At 37.1% G+C, this 23,592-nt stretch overlaps 1 protein-coding gene across 5 annotated transcripts in view; it reads left to right on the top strand.

Moving 5' to 3' along the window:
* The window catches only part of SAMTOR (S-adenosylmethionine sensor upstream of mTORC1), an 87,807-nt gene that overhangs the window by 45,815 nt on the left and 18,400 nt on the right, over nucleotides 1–23,592 (top strand). For 2 of the 5 annotated variants that reach the window (XM_086396633.1, XM_086396631.1), the window contains exon 4: nucleotides 19,579–19,693. The exons of 2 other annotated variants lie outside the window; for them this stretch is intronic. In XM_086396633.1, coding sequence (XP_086252759.1) covers nucleotides 19,579–19,693 — 115 coding nt within the window. Of the gene's footprint in view, nucleotides 1–17,761; nucleotides 17,846–19,578; nucleotides 19,694–23,592 lie in introns of those variants that run through there. One more of the 5 variants, XM_086396634.1, reaches the window with a different exon arrangement.

The following is a 23,592-nucleotide window of genomic DNA, read 5'->3' as shown; positions in this document are numbered from 1 at the left end:
GTTTTTGCTGCAGTTTTAAATCATCACCCCCTTCTTATCTCCAGGAAAATCACTTTCTTAATAAAAATCCCCTCTATAGTACTTCTCCAGAAGACATGCTTTACTTGAAAGCTTTGTTCTTATCCCTCTTCCTTTTGTAGATAAGTCTTTCTGGTCCAAAATTTTAAAAATCACTCATTACACTCAGAGAATGGATTTTTCGTTGGTTAATGCCATTTTTTCTAGTTAACTAGAGTAACTTGCTCTTTTGATATTGAATCTTAGAAAACATTTACCAACTTTTTTTTCATTTAATAATTTTATATGGAGTGTTGGAGGGTGATGGTACTTATGTTTTCTTTGACATTTTTAAATCACTTGCATTTTGATAAGTGTAACTCATTCTTTGTCATAGCATTTTTATATGAAAGTGTCAAAATATTGCTGTGGTAAGTCATGGTTAAGGATAGTACTCTGCAGATTTTAACTTTTAAACATATAATAGTGATTTTCAGAGATTTCGGATAAAGTAAAGTACATTTCATGATACGGTATATTGAACATAGTTGGATTCTTCATTGTCGTATTTAGAAGCATCATAGCCAGTTATCAAGAGGGAAAGTCAGTTGAGACAAATTTTAACTGGTGGAATGTTTAACCTTCAATTTGCACTGTAATTTTAATTTTGTTACACACAGTCCCAAAGTCTGTATTTGAAAGGCAAAACTAGTGACCACTAGGGTGAAGTATAAAGTAGCCCCAGCAACCGGAACATTTAAGCAGGTATATTTTCAGTCATTCAAAAAAGTAATATTTACTAAATGCTACTGTATTTCTAACTCTATGCTAGATACATGGAAAAGTAAGGTTTTAAAAAACATAGCATAATACCAAGGGAGGTAAATGTATGTAAAAGTAGTAGGTGGCTTAGTTTACTTCTTCAGCTTCATATTTCTGTATTTATTACTCTTGGTTGTTTACTTGGTAGTTAAAAAGTATAGGGTGTTCCCAGAGCAAAGCCATTGTTTTTCATGTCTTATTTTTAAATATTAACAGTATTAAGTCACCAAAGTAGTTGGCTTATTTGCATTTTAATTTAAATTCAGTTCTTTTTTGCTGAGTATAAGAAAAACAGATATTGTGCTTTTCAGAATCAGTATACCCTGTTTTATGATTTATCTGAGGAGGAGTGTTAATTTTTTTTTCAAAGTTTTGGTACATCAAAATACACAAGAGCAAGGGAAAAGAGGTGGGACAGATTTAATTTCACTTAGATTGTCAGTGTGCTCAGTGGCATTGGACCTGTAGACACTTATAAACTCTTTGAGGGCAGGTAATTCCTTTTCAAAAGAGTCGAGTGAATTCATATGAGAAAGTTGGAAAGTTGTAAGAGATCTTTCATTCCCATTCCCTTAAAAAATAATATTATTATACCTCATGTTTTAATCAGCATTGGTGATAATATATTTCCAGTATGTTTTACATGTTCTTTAATAATTTAAAATTGAGTACACAGTTTAAATTTAGCTTTTCTGTTTTTTGCATACCCAGTAAGTATGAAACTGGGAGGTTGAAAATTCACGGCTTTAAGCAGGTTTAATGAATTTTATCTTTGTCCCCATTATACTAAGATGGATAACTAAGCTCCTTATCACAGTATTATTTTAATTTTTCAGTTATTTTCATGAAGACAATAGTGCAATAAGTGGTATAACTGATAATGGCATGTGCAGGGGAAAACATGAATCCCAGTTTTTAAATACCTTCATATGTGTTATTTAACAGTTTCCCTACTTTGTTTATACTCTCATTCTTTTGAGAAAGTATAGCTGTAATATTGTTTGAAAGCATATTTAAGAGGGGGAAACAAAAGTATGGGTAAATTGGAAGACTGCTGTTAATTAAGTGAAACAAAGGAAATATAAAATTTTTCTGAGATCTAGTACTTAGGCCTAGATAGGATTTATGGTGAAGAAGAGGGTTAGTGTCTTTGACTTTCTAAACCTTCTACCATGAAGCTTATGGGGAAGCTGCTGTTTAAAAGAGATAAAATAGCTGAAACCCTGTAATCAATAAACAACTGCCTTGAGTTTCAGCCCACTCCTGCCTGACCACTTCTGTTTCACCAGGCAATAGATATTGTAGTCACAGGCTGCTGGTCACTGGAGAGCATGGCTTTTCCCTGATTCTCACCCATTTCCTTGCTTCACTTGGCCCATGGAAACTGCCTACCCATGGATCTGCCATAGACAGAGCTGGAATCTTTAGATTAGTCCCAGTGTTACACAGAGTTCTGAATATTTTCTTGCACCAAATTTAATAACACATTGTTACTATGCTTATTCTTACTATACTGATAATAGCCAAATTAGTCATATTGAGAACAGTATATGGAGGAGTGAACAGATAACCTCAGTTCCCAAATCATATATTATTTATGATGTTTTTTGAAGTGGTAGTCAAGAGTTGGACACGACTGAGCAACTGAACTGAACTGAATTCTCATGTAGTACTATATATTTATTATATTGTGTGTATTTCCCATTCTCAGTTCAGCTGTACTTATAGAAAGGCATGTAAAAATAATTCATGATATTTTATTAATAGAGCAGTTACCTAAATTATATTCCTTCTGTGTAAATTTAAGGTTAGTAACTTTGCCTTATAACTATATCATCAAATCAGATCAGATCAGTCGCTCAGTCGTGTCTGACTCTTTGCGACCCCGTGAATCGCAGCACGCCAGGCCTCCCTGTCCATCACCCACTCCCGGGGTTCACTCAGACTCACATCCATCGAGTCAGTGACGCCATCCAGCCATCTCATCCTCTGTCGTCTCCTTCTCCTCCTGCCCCCAATCCCTCCCAGCATCAGAATCTTTTCCAATGAGTCAACTCTTCCCATGAGGTGGCCAAAGTACTGGAGTTTCAGCCTCAGCATCATTCCCTCCAAAGAAATCCCAGGGCTGATCTCCTTCAGAATGGACTGGTTGGATCTCCTTGCAGTCCAAGGGACTCTCAAGAGTCTTCTCCAACACCACAGTTCAAAAGCATCAATTCTTCGGCACTCAGCCTTCTTCACAGTCCAACTCTCACATCCATACATGACCACAGGAAAAACCATAGCCTTGACTAGACGAACCTTTGTTGCCAAGTAATGTCTCTGCTTTTGAATATGCTATCTAGGTTGGTCATAACTTTCCTTCCAAGGAGTAAGAGTCTTTTAATTTCATGGCTGCAGTCACCATCTGTAGTGATTTTGGAGCCCAGAAAAATAAAGTCTGGCACTGTTTCCACTGTTTCCCCATCTATTTCCCATGAAGTGATGGGGCCAGATGCCATGATCTTCATTTTCTGAATGTTGAGCTTAAAGCCACCTTTTCCACTCTCCACTTTCACTTTCATCAAGAGGCTTTTGAGTTCCTCTTCACTTTCTGCCATAAGGGTGGTGTCATCTGCATATCTGAGGTTATTGATATTTCTCCCGGCAATCTTAATTCCAGCTTGTGCTTCTTCCAGCCCAGCGTTTCTCATGATGTACTCTGCATATAAGTTAAATAAACAGGGTGACAATATACAGCCTTGATGTACTCCTTTTCCTATTTGGAACCAGTCTGTTGTTCCATGTCCAGTTCTAACTGTTGCTTCCTGACCTACATATAGGTTTCTCAAGAGGCAGGTCAGGTGGTCTGGTATTCCCATCTCTTTCAGAATTTTCCTCAGTTGATTGTGATCCACACAGTCAAAGGCTTTGGCATAATCAATAAAGCAGAAATAGATGTTTTTCTGGAACTCTTGCTTTTTCGATGATCCAGCAGATGTTGGCAATTTGATCTCTGGTTCCTCTGCCTCTTCTAAAACCAGCTTGAACATCTGGAAGTTCACAGTTCACGTAGTGCTGAAGCCTGGCTTGGAGAATTTTGAAATACCTGGCATACAGTAATTAGTATATATTTGAATAAGTGAAAGAAAAATATGGAAACAATTGAGTAATATGATATAGAAAGTATGAGAGTAATTGCTTTACTTCTGGAGAATATTTTAAAATTAAGAGTGTGGTCTTAACATGACCATAGATGTAATATGAACCTCCGATGGAAGCCTTCTTTGAAATATATAAGTTGTTGAAGAACCTTAGCCAGCTGGATTCTTTTCTACCTCAGTTTGCCAATGCAGTGGTTTTTAGCCTTCAAAGAAACATTGTTACCTATGTTAACTTTAATCTAAACCAGTAGCAGTAGAGGTCATAGCATAGAGCTTTTAAACTATAAATGTGAGTGTAGAGTAGTAAGGTATTTCAGAATGACATTGTCTTCCTCACACAATCTCTAAGCCTTTAGGCAATGTTTATTTGCATTAAGGACTGCTAAGAGGGGAAACCTGTTCTTCCCAGAATCTGGGTATTTTTATGCATTAGCTCTAGATTGAATACATATTCCCAAAGGTAGAAATAGTTTTGAAAACCCAAGAAAGTCTGTATATTTTACAGAATTCACAGTAAATTAATCTACTCTATCATAAAATCAGAAGAGAACTTGTGTCTGTGTCTAAAAACCAGGTTTTCTTTAGGCTTTAATAATAGTTGAGAACTTTAAGAAAGGATTAGAGAATTGCAAAAGAATTAAGTTAATCACTTTAGTAACTTGCCCGAGGGTCATTATAACAATCTTCCTAACCATTATAATTTTCTAAACCGTGTACTAGTGAGTACTTCAGGAGGACACATGTTCAAATTCTGTTATTCTCTGCTTTAACTCAGGGGCTTAACACAGTAACCTTGCACATAAATTGAAAAGAAAGTGCTAGTCACTCAGTCATGTCCGACTGTTTGCAATCCCAGGGACTGTCATCTGCCAGGCTGCTTTGTCCACAGGATTTCCCAGGCAAGAATACTGGAGTGAGTTGCCATTTCTTTTTCCAGGGCATCTTCCCAACTCACATAAAGTGAAAGTGAAAAGTGAAGTTGCTCAGCCATGTCTGACTCTTTGCAACCCCATGGACTACAGCCTACCAGGCTCCTCTGTCCATGGGATTTTCCAGGCAAGAGTACTGCAATGAGTTGCAAACACAGTAAATCAATGAATGAATGAATTCTCTTAAAAGAGACTATAAAATGAATTTTAACCAAAGCCCCAGATAATGCCAATCTCCTGATTAAGTTAACTGTGACTTTAGAACAAAGAAAACTTAATTGAGCTTAGAAATGGGAAATTAGTAGTACTTTGTTTCCTTTATTTTCTTTTTATCCCTACAATATCTTTTCAGTTCTGTGTACTATTGAGTACTTTGATGTTGGCCCACAGTATCTAGAGTAGGATAAATACAACATTATGGGTGATCCCGATGAGAAAAAGGATTAAAATGTTAGAAGCAGACTAAGAAAAGGCTTTAAAAGGGGGGGCTCAGGTGGTGGAGGGGTTGTGTGTGATACTTTTATCTTGAGAAAACAGTGAGAATCTGATATCTCTATCTACTCTTTGGCTTCTTACCCTGGTTAATAAAAGACAATGTATCTAGTTTTAACCCACTTGAGTTTAACCACTCTGAACAAAGATGAGATCAGTTCAAGTAATTGCCATGGAAGGAGGCCTTCATACACAAAAATGAAAAAGAGGAAATAAAGGGGAGAATTTTTCAAAGCATAGTAGATAAGAAACATTAAGAAAACAGAAGAGTCTGTTACATAATAACAAAATGTGACACAGAGAAAAGACAACTATCTTAGAGAAAAACAAATAATTCTAGAAACAGGCAATTTTTTTTGTAGGAATAGAGTCCTATATATCTATAAAAATGATGAACAGTCATGATGAATATCTCTCATGTCAAGAAAAGGTATTAAGTTATTTTTAAGAAGACAGGTAAGAGTATAGTAACTCTTAAAAAATTCCCATTACATATAAAATGTATTCTTACTCAAGCACTAGACCCTTGCCTTTAAAGAATCATGCCCTGTCATAAAATTTTGAGTTGTTAAAAAATGCTGAAATGTAGGTTAATCACTTAGGACAAGGTCATGAGTGAATATAAATCTGCATTTCAGTTAACTTTATTTATAATTTTGAATTTTTCTAATCTTGCCCAATCTGATTTAGTAATTTTTTTTGCTTCAATCTAGCTGAAAATGTTTTTACTAGAAATAGAAGCGTCAGATCTGTTGTGTTGTGTTGTTTCTAACTCCCTTGTATTCGCATTTTTAGAGTATCTTAAACCTTTAAGTTTCTTTGCCAGGAATCTTGATAGGCTTCTCTTTCATGAGGTTTAGTTTGATTAAGACCAATAATTCAGTCTATCTATTGACTTATGAGGGAGCAAGGAAACTCAGTATGTTGTGGTATGCTGCTAGGGAACAGTTAGTAGGGATATGCCACTGGTGTTCCTCTGTGTTTTGAAACTCCTTCTCATCTCTTGGGTAGCCCTACATGAAAATAGGAATCTTGACCACCAGATGCATGGGATTCTGTTGGGAAGGGTGTATTAGTGTTCTCCAGAGGAATAGAACTAATATAGTGTGTGGGAATGTATACAGAGAGACAGACAGATGTATTTTAAGGAATTGGCTCACATGATTGTAGGGGTTGGCAGGTCTAAAATCTGCAAGATGTTGCATCTTGAGTCTAAAAGTAGTCTGAAGGAGGCAAAAATCCCTCTCCCTCCAGCGATCTCAGTCTTTTTCTGGTAATGTTACTGATCAATTGACCAAGACAGGAGGATTATCTGGGTGGGTTTAATCTAATTACATGAGCCCTTAAAAACAAATAACTTTTTCCAAATGCAACAGAAGATAAGGGGGACAGAGGGTCTCAGGAGGATTTGAAGCATAAGAAGAATAAACGTGCTACTGTTGGCATTGAAAATGGGGTTGGCCATGAGCCATGGTATACAGGTAGCCTCTAGAAGTTGAGCAGTCAGCAAAAAAACAGTCCTGCATCCACATGGAACTGGTTTCTGCCAACAACCTGAATAAGCCTAGAAGTGGATTCTCCCCTCACAAAACTCTTAAATAAGAGCCTAGTTCTGCTGAAACCTTGATTTCAGCTTTATCACACCCAGAGCAGAGTACCAGCCAAGCATGCCTGAACTTCTACAAAATTAGGTTGTATTTTTAAATTAACTTTGTGGTAGTTTATTACATAATAATAGAAAACTAATACATGTGATTAGCTTGTTTTTAGAATGCGGACCTACATTTATAGTAAATATTCCATAGCATGTTTATTTTATGCATGGACAACTATTAAGTTGTATCCACACTGGTACTTCCTTCTGTGGGAGACATAGCATAATTGTTAAAAGCTCAGACTACGAGTCAGATTTTACTTCCATCTGAAATCACTTAACTAGCAAATGACCTTCAATATGTATTTAACTTCTCTAAGCCTCATTCCCCTCATCTGTAAAATGAGAGTAATAGTACCTACTCATAAGAATTTTACGTTGCTGATATAGTGGCCATTGTTACATGATGACAGTGATCACCATGATGGCAACCCAAAAAATGTTGTCAATAAGGGCAGCAATCTGGGCATTCATGTGAAGCCATGGCTGAGATCTTTTCACTTATTTCTTCATAAGCCTGCTGTGATCTCTGTATATGGATTTTCTGGGTTATCCTTTCAGTTTTTTTCCATATGTTTTGCTTAAAAACTAGATATCCATGCCTTTCTCATGAATTCTTTATCTCCAGTCTCAAAATTTTGTTTTTCCCAAGAAATTCTGTAAAATGAGTAAAGTGAAAGTGAAGTCGCTCAGTCATGTCTGGACTCTTTGCGACCCCGTGGACTGTGGCCTACCAGGCTCTTCTATCCATGGGATTTTCCAGGCAAGAATACTGGAGTGGGTTGCCATTTCCTTCTCCAGGAGATCTTCCCAACCCAGGGCTTGAACCCGGGTCTCCCGCATTGTAGGCAGACGCTTTACCAATCTGAGCCACCAGGGAAGTCAAAAATGAGTAAGATATAATTTTAAAACGGGTTTGTCAACAAAACAGATTTGGACATTAAAGTTGAGTTTTTTTAATTAGAGAGCTATTATATGGTTACATGCCTGTAGCTCTTCAAAAAAGAAGAGACTATATTTTCATTTGCCCTATCGACAAAGAAGCATCTTCTAAGACTATTTTTTGAAATGCACTTTGGGAAAAACTATCCCTTCAGATATAAATCATTAACTCCCTGAGCTAACACTTTTCTTTATTAAAGCCTGACTTCATCTACATAGTTCAGATTGTTTAACCTATAAACAACCTTTACTCACACACTTAATCTCCTTCTAGTATATTTTTTTTGTTACTATCTAAATGTGAAGGAGAAGCTATTGTCTGGTTTTACATATTGCCATCAAAATCAGTAATGGTTGAGAATCATTTCAAGGATTTATGATATGTATAGAAATGAAACAGACTATATGAAATGCTAAGAACAAGTTGCTAAATGCTGGACTTCCCTGGTAGCTTAGATTGTAAAGAATCTGCCTGCAATGTGGGAGACCCAGGTTCAATCCTGGCTTTGGGTATTCTCTAAATGTTAATAAATGATAATAAACCATACCATCAATCAGAATCAGAAGTTTTCTGTTTTAACAATTTTTTCTGCTTTTCCTTGAAGAAATGATTAAGACAGGAAGATGGGTGGAACTAAATGATTTTTAATGTGATCCAGGGTATCTAGTAATAAAGTTTACACACTTATTTGTTATCTATCACCCCTAAAAGTTGGATTGTAAAAAAATTTCTCATATATATGACTGTCATGAATTCAGAGTGACAGTGGTATTTTATATACTAACTCTCAATAGTGCATTTTCTTCTTTTCTTTCTCCTGAAGAAGATACTATATGGAAATCCAATTTCCCATTCCTCTATATCAAACCAGTAGGGTAATAAGTAAGGCCTGGATTATTGATTTCAACATTTTAGCCATAGAATATTTTCTTCAGAGGAAACATTTTGTGGTACAGGCAAAAGGTATAGAAGTTGTCACCACCCAATATCTCCCACGTCTGCCTTTGTTGGCCCTTGAATGGACTCTGGAAAATACCGATGGCTTTGAAGACAGCACTTTGAAAACCTGCTTAAAACTGTATACTTGGGTAAATATTGCCAGGTTTTCTTATGTAACCAGCAAAACATTTTACTTAGAGTTTATAGCTCCCTCTTAAAATGTCTTGAGGTGTTCAAGATTCTGTTGTTGACACTGGCAGCATGCCAGACAGAAAATTTTGTCGGAAATAAAATCCAGTATTTTCCTTATTAAGCTCCTTAACCAACAAGATGGGAATTGAGGGGGAGGGAATAAAGAAATATGATCTTTTACTATAATTGTTTTGAAAAAGAGAACAAAGGCAATATTAAGTAAAACCCAACATAGAAAATTTAAATAGAAAGTTATCATTTGAACACCTAGGCAGACAGGAGTAAAGAAATACAGATGGGAATTGAGGGGGAGGGAATAAAGAAATATGATCTTTTACTATAACTGGTTTAGAAAAGAGAACAAAGGCAGTATTGAGTAAAAATCAACATAGGAAAGAAATTTAAATAGAAAGTTATTGTATGAATAGCCTATACATTTTTACATGCAAGATTTTTACTTAACATTTTTGAGAAACTGTAAGTGAACTTGAAGACTGAATTCTTAAATTTTAAAATGTTTCCAAATAGTACAGTTTTAAGGTTCTCTGCATAAATCTATCTAAAGCAAAGTGAAAATTCACTGAGGAATGTAAATGAACATTTGAAAGAGGCGATAAAATGTAGAGAAACCATAACAAGCTTTCTAACCAAACTTTGTCTTTTATTAAGTATGTTTTATCACTTTACAGAATGTAAATGTAGAGGATTCCGATATATTGAAATTAGGAACCAGTCTAACTGTATTTCAATTAGCTGTCCTGTGGAAAACCAGTTGTTTCCTGACTGATCAGACTGTTAATCTGTTCTATAGATTTTCCTGGTCAGAAAATCTAATATCTTCTAAATATTTACCTTACCAACATTAATAAATTCAGCCATTTCTTTTTTTTTAAATTTTATTTTATTTTTAAACTTTACAATATTGTATTAGTTTTGCCAAATATCGAAATGAATCTGCCACAGGTATACCTGTGTTCCCCATCCTGAACCCTCCTCCCTCCTCCCTCCCCATTGTTTCTCATAAGGCACAATGACTTTGTTTTTCCTCAGTCTCTTTGGAATCACATTTGGCATGTCTAAAAAAGGCTTGCTTTCTTACAGCCTAGTGCACATTTAGAAAAATGTGTTCAAATGCCTCAGAGTAGTCTCCAGAGAACACTAACACGTTCCAGCAGTATTGCCGTAGACCACAAAATTGATTACAACTGTTTAATGAAGTTACAGAGCCTATATCACATTTCTTTTCAACATTCTTAATGGTGGCAAATTGTATATTGTGGTTGAATTTGATGTTTATTTTCAGAGGGATGTTTCAGTAGAAAGTGATATAGCTGTAATAAGTCCTAGGTTTCAATGGAAAGAGAGAAAGCATGAAAAGTATAATCTGAGAAAGGCTATCTGAAAGTCATAGGTGTCTTGGGAGGGAATTTAAAGAGCACATCCTAACAAAGAATGCTAAACTCAGAGAGGCGTTCACAGATGCTATTTATTAATCTAACCCATATCCTGACTGTGTATATAAATACTGAGTACTCTAAACTGAAATTAAAAATCAGATTAAATCAGATCAAATCAGTCGCTCAGTCGTGTCTGACTCTTTGTGACCCCATGAAGTGAAGCATGCCAGGCCTCCCTGTCCATCACCAACTCCTGGAGTTCACCCAGACTCACGTCCATCGAGTCAGTGATGGCATCCAGCCATCTCATCCTCTGTCGTCCCCTTCTCCTCCTGCCCCCAATCCCTCCCAGCATCAGAGTCTTTTCCAATGAGTCAACTCTTCCCATGAGGTGGCCAAAGTATTGGAGTTTCAGCTTTAGCATTCCTTCCAAAGAAATCCCAGGGCTGATCTCCTTCAGAATGGACTGGTTGGATCTCCTTGCAGTCCAAGGGACTCTCAAGAGTCTTCTCCAACACCACAGTTCAAAAGCATCAATTCTTCGGCACTCAGCCTTCTTCACAGTCCAACTCTCACATCCATACATGACCACAGGAAAAACCATAGCCTTGACTAGACGAACCTTTGTTGGCAAAGTAATGTCTCTGCTTTTGAATATGCTGTCTAGGTTGGTCATAACTTTCCTTCCAAGGAGTAAGTGTCTTTTAATTTCATGGCTGCAGTCACCATCTGTAGTGATTTTGGAGCCCAGAAAAATAAAGTCTGGCACTGTTTCCACTGTTTCCCCATCTATTTCCCATGAAGTGGTGGGACCGGATGCCATGATCTTCGTTTTCTGAATGTTGAGCTTTAAGCCAACTTTTTCACTCTCCACTTTCACTTTCATCAAGAGGCTTTTGAGTTCCTCTTCACTTTCTGCCATAAGGGTGGTGTCATCTGCATATCTGAGGTTATTGATATTTCTTCCGGCAATCTTGATTCCAGCTTGTGCTTCTTCCAGCCCAGCGTTTCTCATGATGTACTCTGCATATAAGTTAAATAAGCAGGGTGACAATATACAGACTTGACGTACTCCTTTTCCTATTTGGAACCAGTCTGTTGTTCCATGTCCAGTTCTAACTGTTGCTTCCTGACCTGCATACAGATTTCTCAAGAGGCAGATCAGGTGGTCTGGTATTCCCATCTCTTGAAGAATTTTCCACAGTTTTTTGTGATCCACACAGTCAAAGGCTTTGGCATAATCAATAAAGCAGAAATAGATGTTTTTCTGGAACTCTCTTGCTTTTTACATGATCCAGCAGATGTTGGCAATTTGATCTGTGGTTCCTCTGGCTTTTCTAAAACCAGCTTGAACATCAGGAAGTTCACGGTTCACATATTGCTGAAGCCTGGCTTGGAGAATTTTGAGCATTACTTTACCAGCATGTGAGATGAGTGCAATTGTGTGGTAGTTTGAGCATTTTTTGGCATTGCCTTTCTTTGGGATTGGAATGAAAACTGACCTTTGCCAGTCCTGTGGCCACTGCTGAGTTTTCCAAATTTGCTGGCATAATGAGTGAACATAGCTGCAAATATATATGTGTGTGGGGGTGGGTGTACATGCTGTTTATCTTCATTACTCAAAAATTCCATATCTTCAAATTCACCTAATCAATAAAATTTAATTCCAAAATCAGTACACCCTTGGTATTTTCAGTCTCATTTGTGGACATGCTCAGTGTGGCGAAAAATTTAAGTCATCTGACATACACCTCCTAGCTGAAGTTGAGCAAGGCAAGCTCTTCCTTATTGTTCAATTCTCAAGTATAAAAATGTCCCATTTTCAGTCTATTTAGAGTACATTTTTTGCACTTTTTATTGATTTTACTTTTTAAGTGACCCCTAAGCATAAACAAAGTGTGTCTAAAAACAAGAAGGCTGTATTACACCTTACAGAGAAAGTACTATATTAGATATGCCTCCCTTCCTGCTACTGCTGCTAAGTCGCTTCAGTTGTGTCCGACTCTGTGCGACCCCATAGACGGCAGCCCACCAGGCTCCCCCATCCCTGGGATTCTCCAGGCAAGAACACTGGAGTGGGTTGCCATTTCCTTCTCCAATGCATGAAAGTGAAAAGTTAAAGTGAAATCGCTCAGTTGTGTCCGACTCTTAGTGACCCCATGGACTGCAGCCTACCAGGGTCCTCCATCCATGGGATTTTCCAGGCAAGAGTACTGGAGTGGGGTGCCATTGCCTTCTCCATGCCTCCCTTAGGCATGAGTTATAATGGTGTTGGTTGTGAGTTCAGTGTTGATGCATTGTAATATATATTAAATAAGTTACTTTTAAACAGAAATACACATAAATCCAAGTTATATGTTGATCTGATAATTAAAGTATTGTAATCAGAGGCATAATTTTCTGTTTCCCTTAGGAGCATGGTTCAGTGATTGTGATGACTTTATAGACCAGAACCACCACAGATAGAACCAGTTATATATACATATATAAAACAAATAATGTATAAAAAGGATAGTTTATCAAAACCAAATCAGATTATTCCCAATAATGCAGGCTTGGTTTAACACTACAGAATTGAGTGTACTGTATCACGTAAACAAATTAAAGTCATATCTCAGTAGCTGAGTAGAGTGCATTTCATAAAATCCAACATAGAATTCTGTGAAATTTTTTTTTACAAAAGGAACTAGCAAAGTATAAGAAGAGCTTCTTCAGCTTTATCAAGGTTTCTATATAAAACCTGCCACAGTCATTGTGTTTAATAGTGAATTATATATTAATTGTGAACTTACACTTAATGTCTCTCCTGAGACTGAAAACAAAATAGTAACTGCTTGTATTAGTCCTGTTTAGTACTGTATTAAGAGGCCTGAAGTTTGAGCAAACACTGGGAGATAGTGCAGGACAGGGAAGCCTGGTGTGCTCTAGTCCATGGGGTCACAAAGAGTCAGACACGACTTAGCAGCTGAACAGCAGAAGTCCTGGGAAAAGCAGTAAGGCAAAAAATAGACGGATGGGTGGGTGGGTGGATGGATAGACAAGAAAAGAAATAAGAAATGTTGTTTTTCACAGATTTCATATAACTATGTACTTAGACTAGAATACTCAAAATAATATACAGATTAGCAATTGAAATAACAGAAACTTAGTCAAGCTGCTGGATACAAATCATTATACAAAATGAGTTGCATTTCTGTAACCAACAATGAAAAACTAAATTTTTTAAAAAAATAAAGAGGGTTTATCCATAGGGAAAAAAGTGATGCTAACAAGAAATTTCTTGAGCTAACAAGAAATATAAATCCAATAAAATACACATGGAACCTTTAAGAGAAATTGTTAAAGCTATTTGGAGACAATGAAGGAAACCTAAGTAGATGGAGAATAATAGCATGTCCATGCATTGGAAGACTTGATATTGTAAAGATGTTAATTCTTCCCAAATGATCTTTAGACTCAGTGCCATTCTCATCAAAATCACAATGGGATGTGTTGTGTAAAAGGTACTACCACACAGCAATGAATCTGAATTAAATTATAGAAACACAGATGACCTTCACAAATTTATATTAAGTGAAAGAAGAAAGTCACAAAAGCAAATGTGTAGTGTGAAACTTTATTACTCAGAAAACATTCATGGTGGGAAGACTATAAAAGGAAACCAAGGGAATGTTTATCACTAAAATCAGGACAGTGGCTGCCTTTACAGAATGGGTAGGGGATGTTGTCAGGGAGGATTGTGTTTCTAGGATGCAGAGTGTTATTTCTTGACCTGGGTAGTATTTATTTGGATGTTCTGTTCACTGTGTGATTAGTGTTTAAACTGTAAATATATGTTTGATGTAACAAAAAAAAAATTGCAGAGCTAAACCAAAGAAATTTGAAATGGATTGAGTGTATTACTGAGAGCAACAACCTTAGATATGCAGTTGATACCATGCTAATGTCAGGAAGTGAAGAGCAACTAAAGAGCCTCTAGATGACAGTGAAAGAGGAGAGTGAAAAAGCTGGCTTAAAACTCAACATTCAAAAAACTTAAGAACATGACATCTACTCCCATCACTTCATGGCAAATAGAAGGGGAAAAAATTGAAGCAGTGACGGTTTTTTTTTTCCCTTGGGCTCCAAAATCACTGCAAAAGATGACTGTAGCCATGAAATTAAAACACGCTTGCTGTATGGAAGGAAAGCTTTGACAAACCTAGACAGCATATTAAAAAGCAAAGACATCACTTTGCCAACAAAGATCTGTACAGTCAAAGCTATGGTTTTTCCAGTAGTCAGTTACAGATTTGAGAGTTGGACCATAAAGAAGGCTGAGCACTGAAGAATTGATGTTTTCAAATTGTGGTGTTGGAGAAGACTCTTGAGAGTCCCTTGGACAGCAAGGAGATCAAACTAGTCAGTGCTAAAGGAAATCATCCCTGAATATTCATTGGAAGGACTGAAGCTAAAGCTGAAGCTCCAATTCTTGGGCCACCTAATGTGAAGAGACAACTCATTTGAAAAGACCCTGATGCTGGGAAAGATTGAAAGCGAAAGGAGAAAAGGGCAGCAAAGGATGAGATGGTTATATAGCATCACCAACCCAATGGACATGAATTTGAGCAAACTCTAGGAGATAGTGAAGGACAGGGAAGCCTGGCATGCTGCAGTCCATGGGGTTGCAAAGAGTCAGACATGACTTAACGACTGAACAACAATGTTATTAAGTTATTCCATTATATTGCTGCTGCTAAGTCACTTCAGTCGTGTCTGACTCTGTGCGACCCCAGAGATGGTAGCCCACCAGGCTCCCCTGTCCCTGGGATTCTCCAGGCAAGAACACTGGAGTGGGTTGCCATTTCCTTCTCCAGTGCATGAAAGTAAAAAATGAAAGTGAAGTCGCTCAGTCATGTCAGACTCCTAGCGACCCCATGGGCTGTAGCCCACCAGGCTCCTCCAGCCATGGGATTTTCCAGGCAAGAGTACTGGAGTGGGATGCCATTGCCTTCTCCGATTCCATTATATTAAATTATATTAAAAAGTGTCTCTTTGCAGCTACATGAACTGTAGCCCACCAGGCTACTCTGTCTATGGAATTTTTCAAACAAGAATTCTGGATTGGATTGCCATTTCCTTCTCCTGGGGATCTAGGGATTGAACCCACATCTCCTGTGTCGGCAGGCAGGTCCTTTACCACTAGCACCATCCACTATCTGGGAAGAGCCGCTGGGTGGGCAAGAGACAAACTGGAGAACAATTATACCAAAGAAGTTCTCACATTGCTTCAAAAGTTCTAGGCTCCACAGCAGACTTCCCAACCTGGGGATTTGGCAAAAAAGACTGAGAATCCCCAAGGAATTTGACTTTGAAGACCAGTAGGATTTGATTACAGAACTTCTACAGGACTGGGGAAACAGAGACTCTTGGAGGGCACAAACAAAACCTTGTGTGCACCAGGACCCAGGAGAAAGGAGCAGTAACCCCACAAGAGACCGATCCAGACTTGCCTGTGCGTGTCTAGGAGTCTCTGGCAGAGACATGGGTTGACCATGGCCTATTGCAGTGTCAGGGGCACTGACCACAACTGGGAGCCACCAGGGAAACCCTTCTTGTGGCTCAGCTGGTAAAGAAACTGCCTGTAATGCATGAGACCTGGATTCAATCCCTGGTTGGGAAAATCCCCTGGAGAAGGGAAAGTCTACCCACTCCAGTATTCTGGCCTGGAGAATTCCATGGACTGTATAGTCCATGGGGTCACAAAGAGTAGGATACAACTGAGTGACTTTCATTTTCATATTTAATGTTGAATCAACTTAAATGATTCAGAATACTCTATTCAGGTAGAAAGTTTATAAGAAGCACCTTTTAAAAGACTATTACAAATTTTGTTCTACCCAGTTTACTAGATCTATCAGAATAGTGTGAGGCAAATTCTGCTTTTACTACGTTTAGGAAGGTCATTAGTGGACAAACCACATAGGATTTTATAATATAACAGGATGTTAATAGCTAACAATATCTACCACTTTTTTGAGCATTTACCAAGTACCACATACTAGGTCAAACATAAATGCATTATCTCATTTAATCCTGGAAACAACTCTTAAGTGCGGCTATCATTGTTGTCTCCATATCACACAGGTAAAGGACTGTGTGATATGGAGACATGAATCACATTTTAAGTCTCTCTGATTCCAGAACTCCTGTTCTTAACCATAGCCCCATGTAAGGATTAGAATGGCAATCTAGTGATGTATTTAACATTACATATTGTTACAGGTTCTCATTTAGTATAACTGGTTATGATTTGAGTATTCATATTTGTTAATTTAGTAAATGTCAACTATATGCAAAGCATTTCCATGGTTTCAATCTACTCAGTCTTTTGCCCCATTTGAAAGCTTGCAACCTATACCACAGAAGTTTGCTTGTCGCCTTCTTCCTTGGAGCTAGGGTATTGTGATATTTAAAGTTTCACTAAATTTAATTCAGCTTTACAGATGATTGGTATACGTGTCACTTGGACTACACAATAATCGACTTCTTGATTTTGCTGCAGTACAGAAAATTACCTCTTGAGCCCAAGGAGCAACTCTTTTTGCTGAGAGTGCTAATTCTTTTATTTCTTTATACCCTCATAACCCCCTCTTTAGATGAATTTTTAAATAAAATTTTATTGACAAAAATATTTTAATTTGTTCATATTGTTTTTACAGTACTATAACCTGCCGTGTCCTGTACAGGACTGATTCTATGTATAGTTCATTTATGATCAGATGGTGATTCTGGTCATTTCTATAAAATGTTAGGACATCAGGCTACTGGTTAAAAACATACCCCTATTTATTGCATTCCTTTATGAAAAAAAATCTGTGTATTATTTTGACTTACAGTGCCTTTTCTAGGAGCTTAACTTAGTATAGTTTAACACTTCTCTAATGGATCCTATGGCAGAATACTAGCCAAGGTATAAGGAACAGAAGCTGGGCAGATTTTTTTGTGCCCTATAGACTTTAAAGAACCCAGGATTCCATTTATTTACTCAGTTATTTCACTATATTTCTTTCCTTTATGTTTCCAGTATCTACTCATAATTTATTCAGAAAAAATTTCTAAATATCAGTGAAAATGCATGTCTGAAGTTGATTTTTATTATTGCTTTACCATCTGAAAACTAGACCAACAAAATTCCACTGTTTTCCTTCATCCTTATTTGCTGCTTGTAGAAGGCTGTATACTGTCACCCTGCTTGTTTAACTTATATGCAGAGCACATCATGAGAAACGCTGGGCTGGAAGAAGCACAAGCTGAAATCAGGATTGCCGGAAGAAATATCAATAACCTCAGATATGCAGATGACACCACCCTTATGGCAGAAAGTGAAGAGGAACTCAAAAGCCTCTTGATGAAAGTGAAAGTGGAGAGTGAAAAAGTTGGCTTAAAGCTCAACATTCAGAAAACGAAGATCATGGCATCTGGTCCCATCACTTCATAGGAAATAGATGGGGAAACAGTGAAAACAGTGTCAGACTTTATTTTTCTGGGCTCCAAAATCACTGCAGATGGTGACTGCAGCCATGAAATTAAAAGATACTTACTCCTTGGAAGGAGAGTTATGACCAACCTAGATAGCATATTCAAAAGCAGAGACATTACCTTTGCCAACAAAGGTCCATCTAGTCAAGGCTATGGTTTTTCCTGTGGTCATGTATGGATGTGAGAATTGGACTGTGAAGAAGGCTGAGCGCCGAAGAATTGATGCTTTTGAACTGTGGTGTTGGAGAAGACTCTTGAGAGTCCCTTGGACTGCAAGGGGATCCAACCAGTCCATTCTGAAGGAGATAAGCCCTGGGTGTTCTTTGGAAGGAATGATGCTAAAGCTGAAACTCCAGTACTTTGGCCACCTCATGGGAAGAGTTGACTCATTGGAAAAGACTCTGATGCTAGGAGGGATTGGGGGCAGGAGGAGAAGGGGACGACAGAGGATGAGATGGCTGGATGGCATCACTGACTCGATGGATGTGAGTTTGAATGAACTCCGGGAGTTGGTGATGGACAGGGAGGCCTGGCGTGCTGCAACTTATGGGGTCTCAAAGAGTCAGACACTACTGAACGACTGAACTGAACTGAAATCCATATTGGGCTTCCCTTGTGGCTCAGCTGGTAAAGAAGCACCTGCAATGTGGGAGACCTGGGTTTGATCCCTGGGTTGGGAAGATTCCCTGGAGAAGGGAAAGGCTATCCACTCCAGTATTCTGGCCTAGAGAATTCCATGGACTGCCCATGGGGTCACAAAGAGTTGGACACGACTGAGCGACTTTAACTTCACTTCAGTTCTTCAGATCCATATTAGCTGCATTTTACTAACTTTAATGATCATGTATAGTTTGGTTACCTTCTTTTTTCCTACTACTTTTGTAAATAAGACATGCTCCTGCACAAAATAAAATTTTTTCATTACTTAAAAAATACTATTCTATAACAGCTTTTCTCTTTGGTCCTTAAGTCATTGACATCACTATATTGGCAACTGAGAATTAATTCGTGAATGGATTCTTTCATCTATAGTTTTCAAAATGCCATCTAGGAATCTGAGAGCCTTCCAGGGTCTCTTTGGGGAGGAAATTATTTTCATAATACTAAAATGTCATTTGCCTTTTCTACTTTCAGTCTCTCTTGAATCTAGTGTTGAGTTTTTAGAAATTTCATGGCATGTGATATTACAACAGCTTGAATGAAAAGCAGATAAAGAGAATCCATTCATCTTCTATTAAGCCAGACATTAAAGAGACTTGAAAAAATGTAAAACAATAACTCACTTTTACTACCTTTCTAATTTAAATTTTCATTATGAATTAATGTTTTTAAACCACTGAGTTTTAGTTTCAAACATGGTATTATTGGTAGATATAACTTGCATAAACAAAAGAGTTCTTCAAGGCTGTCAGTAATTTTTAAACATGTAAAGGGATCCTGAGACCAAAAAGCCAATAGTCTATATATCTTTTTTATTCTCAAACGTTTGAATTTTTCTTATATTTTATTTCATATTATAAAAAGCATACTGAAAATAATCTATTTTTAGGTTGCTACAAACCTCAGGAAAGATCAGATTACTTGACGTTGGCAGCTGCTTTAACCCATTTCTGAAGTTTGAAGAATTTCTAACTGTTGGCATAGACATTGTACCTGCTGTAGAGGTATGCATAGTTCTGTTTGTTTTGTTCTGAGACTTGAACATTTTACATGTATATATACAAAGGAAGCACTATCTTTACATTCCTGAAATAGAAAATATATTTCCTGTGTACAAGTTGATAAGAGGCTCTTTCTAGTCAAAAATAAATGTATAGTCTATGAAAATTTGAGCATTTCTTTAATATTAATTTGACCAATACCATATTTGTCATTTTGTTTCTTGTTTATCATCTGTCATTGGAGTCAAGAAATTGTAGTAGGTTGCGAAGTTCCCAGATAGTTGTAATGTTTCAGCTTTTTATTTACTTTGATTTTTTTAATGCATCTCTTTCTGAAATGTACTGTGATGTAGAGCTAATATGGAATAGTAAAGAGCAGGGTCTTGGAGACTGCCAAATTTGTACTTAGTAGATAAAACTACTTTAACTTTACAGAGAATGTTTCCTCTGCTTTTAAAATTATATTTATTTCCCTCAGTGACATAAATTCATCACTTTTGCAGTTTTAACTTTTGATATGGCACCAGCCACAAAAAATTTACTAATTTTTATTGCTATGAAGAGATTATGTGTAAACAGTATAAACTCTTAGGGTCAGAGATTTTTTTTATCCCCACTGTTATGCTCCCAGGATCTAGAAGAGTGCCTGGCTTATTAAGTACTCAATAAGTACTTTAATAAGAGAAAGAAATCTTACTTTCAACCTCACTTTGACTGTCTGAGCCTCAGTTTTCTCATCCGTTCAGTGAGGTTTGTAATGGACCATACCTATAAGATTGTCATGTTTACTTGAGAAAAAGTACTTAAAGCACCTAAGAAAGGGCCTGTTTATATAGTAAGTGCTAAAGAAACGTTTGCTGTTATAATTGAAAAATTCCTGCCTGAAGTGTCAACTTTTAAATAAATTTATTCTTTAATTTTAATGAGCTTGACAATCTTTATGACTAACACTGACAAGAAAATGCTAAAAACCTTTACTATTATCTCTGCTTTATAAAGGTAGACAAATACTTTGCAGAGAATTCCTGTGCCATCAGAAGCTATAGTCTTATTTTATTTTCTTTTAAATATTTACTTATATATTTGGCTATGCCAGGTCTTAGTTGTGGCACACAGGATCTAGTTCCCTGGGCCCCCTGTATTGGGAGCACAGAATCTTGGCCACTGGACCACAGAGGAAGTCTCAGAGCTATAGTTTAAAGTGCAGGTGGATTTGCACATGGATTCTCTCCCCTTCCTTCCTTAAGATACACATTAGAGATATCCGTCAGCGACTGCTAAGACATGATGACCATTTAATCTAAACTTCAAGCTTAAATATTATTCTTAAAATATTAAATTGTTTATAGATAGGGCTATAAATTTTCAACTGTAAAGCCATTAAGGAAGGCAGAAGAACATAAGTTTAGTAGTAGAGTCAGACTTTTATAGTTCCCAGAACCCTATAACTAATTTTAAAACAAAAGGAAGAGACATACTTCCAAGCAAGATGCAGTGACAGGGACCAGTCTGATCCTCTTTCCTCCTACCTGCAGCAACTAAAATGTTGATAAAATATTCAGAAAAATATACAAGAGACATATATCAGGTAATGAAGGACAGTGATCCCCAAGAGATGGAAAAACAAATGAGGCATACAGTTTTACCAGCACGTAGCCTTCAGAGAGTTTCCAGTATGTGGCACAAATGGGATCCCAAGCAGAGCACAGCTGATAACCCTGAATTATGGAGGCAGAGGTGAAAGGCCTGGGATAGCAAGACAGCTAGGGTTCATGGACAAAGTACCAAAGATATGAGAGCTGCACAAAGAGAAAATTCCAGAGGTCTGCAAAGATTTCTTCTTGTGTACTCAACTGAGTACTTACCAGTACATTTCTGTGAGAAAACTATATGAACCTGGTGGGAGTACCACTTCAAAGGTCTAAGGGTTATATTGTCTGGTGCACTCACACAGGCTGGAAAGTAGTACCTGTTCCCCCTAGCCACACTGAAAACCTCAAGAATCAGAGTGCCTTGGGTAGAGTACACAAAACTGCCTTACCTGAGTGGTGGTGGTGGTTTAGTCGTTAGGTTGTGTCCGACTCTTGCAACCCCATGGACTGTAGCCTGTCCATTGGATTCTCAGGGCAAGAATACTGGAGTGGGTTGCCATTTCCTTCTCCAGGGGGTCTTCCTGACCCAGGAATCGAACCCAGGTCTCCTGCATTGCAGGCAGATTCTTTACCAACTGAGCTACAAGGGAAGCCCAGTAGTGGAAAATAATTAATAATTGCCTCTGTAGTAAGAATAATTAACCTTCGACTGAAGGCTGCTCTAGTCCCATGAAACAAATCTGGAAACAAGAGCCAAAAAAATCGAACTGTTTCCAGATAATTTAACTATTAATACATCCCAGAACAAAGTTAGAATATTTATAGCAGTACAGAGTAATCCAGTACACAGCAAAGTAAAATTCACCATACCTGACATCCAATAAAAAAGTAATCAGCCAAGTAAAGAAGCAAGAAAATAGGACCCACAATGAGATCAGTCTTCCAACAGAAAGCAACTGTGAACTGCCACAGATGTTAAAATTAGGAAATAAGGACATTAAGATGGGAATGTTATAACTATATTCTATATGTATAAAAAGTAGAGCCATGAAAGATAATTAAAAATAGCCAAATATAACTTCCAAAGATGGATACTATGGTGTATGATATGAAACGTGTACTAATGGGATTAATAGTACATTAGATATTACAGAAGTTAAACTGAGGACATAACAATTGAAACTACCCAAAATTAAACAGACTTTTTTTTTTTTAATGGAAGAGCATCAGCAAACAGTGAGTCAATTTCAAGTGGCCAAATATAAGCACAATTGGAGTCCCTTCAAAAAGGGGGAGAAGAGAATAAAAGAAATAAAATAATGGTCAGAATTCTTCCAAATTTGATAGAAGCTAATAGTAGAGCTGGCCTTGCGCATCCCAGGGGAATAGTTCTAGGATACCCCCCCACCACCACAGATGTCAAAATCTGGGTGCTCAAGCCCTTAGACTCAGGTCTTCCCTGGGTTCTATGTCCACAGATACAGAGAACTGACTGTATATTTCTTAAAAATCAACCCATGTCTAATTGGACCTGTGCAGTGAAAACTCATGGTGTGTGTTCAAGAGTCAACTGTAGGAGTTTATAATCTGTATAAAAATGTGTGATAACACTAGCACAAGAGGGGAAAAAGGGAAATATACTATATGTATAGTAATAGGTTTTTCTTCTACATATTAAGTGGTAAGATATTATGTGAAGGTAAAGATGTAAGATATTATGATAGGTAAAAGATGTAGACTATAAATTCTAAAGCAACTAGTAAAATAAAGAGTTACAGCTAATAAATTAGCAAAGGAGATAAAATAGGATCATAAAGAAATTTCTTTAATCCAAAAGATGGCATATAGAGAAGAAAGGAAACAATGAACAGATGGGAAACATAGAAAATAAATAGCAAGATTATACCTTTAAACTTAAGTTTCCCAATAATCACATTAAATAGACATGGCTTAAATACCCAATTAAAAGGTAGAAATTGTCAGACTAGATAAAAAAAAACAGGACTCAAATACATGTTGCCTGTAGGAAATGCACTTCAATTACACACAAGTAGGATGGCCAAAAGACTTAGAATGGCACTATTAAAATCAGACAAAGTAGACATTAGAGTAAAATATATCACTAGTAATAAAGATGCTTATTTCATCATCATAAAAAGATCAGTTCATCAAGAGTACAAAACAGTCTTCAACATTTATGCATCTAATAAAAGCTTCAAAATACATAAGCCAAAAGCTGATAAAGTAGCAATTACAGATATTTATAAAATTATAGTTGAAGATTTAATCAACTTTCTCTCAATAACTGAT

Source organism: Bos grunniens, chromosome 4 (genome assembly GCF_055505025.1).
Source record: "Bos grunniens cultivar Pamir isolate PY7600 chromosome 4, Bosgru_T2T1.0, whole genome shotgun sequence".
NCBI classification, from domain to species: Eukaryota; Metazoa; Chordata; class Mammalia; order Artiodactyla; family Bovidae; genus Bos; species Bos grunniens.
The sequence above is the reverse complement of the archived record's forward strand: the minus strand, read 5'-3'. Positions and strand labels throughout refer to the sequence as shown.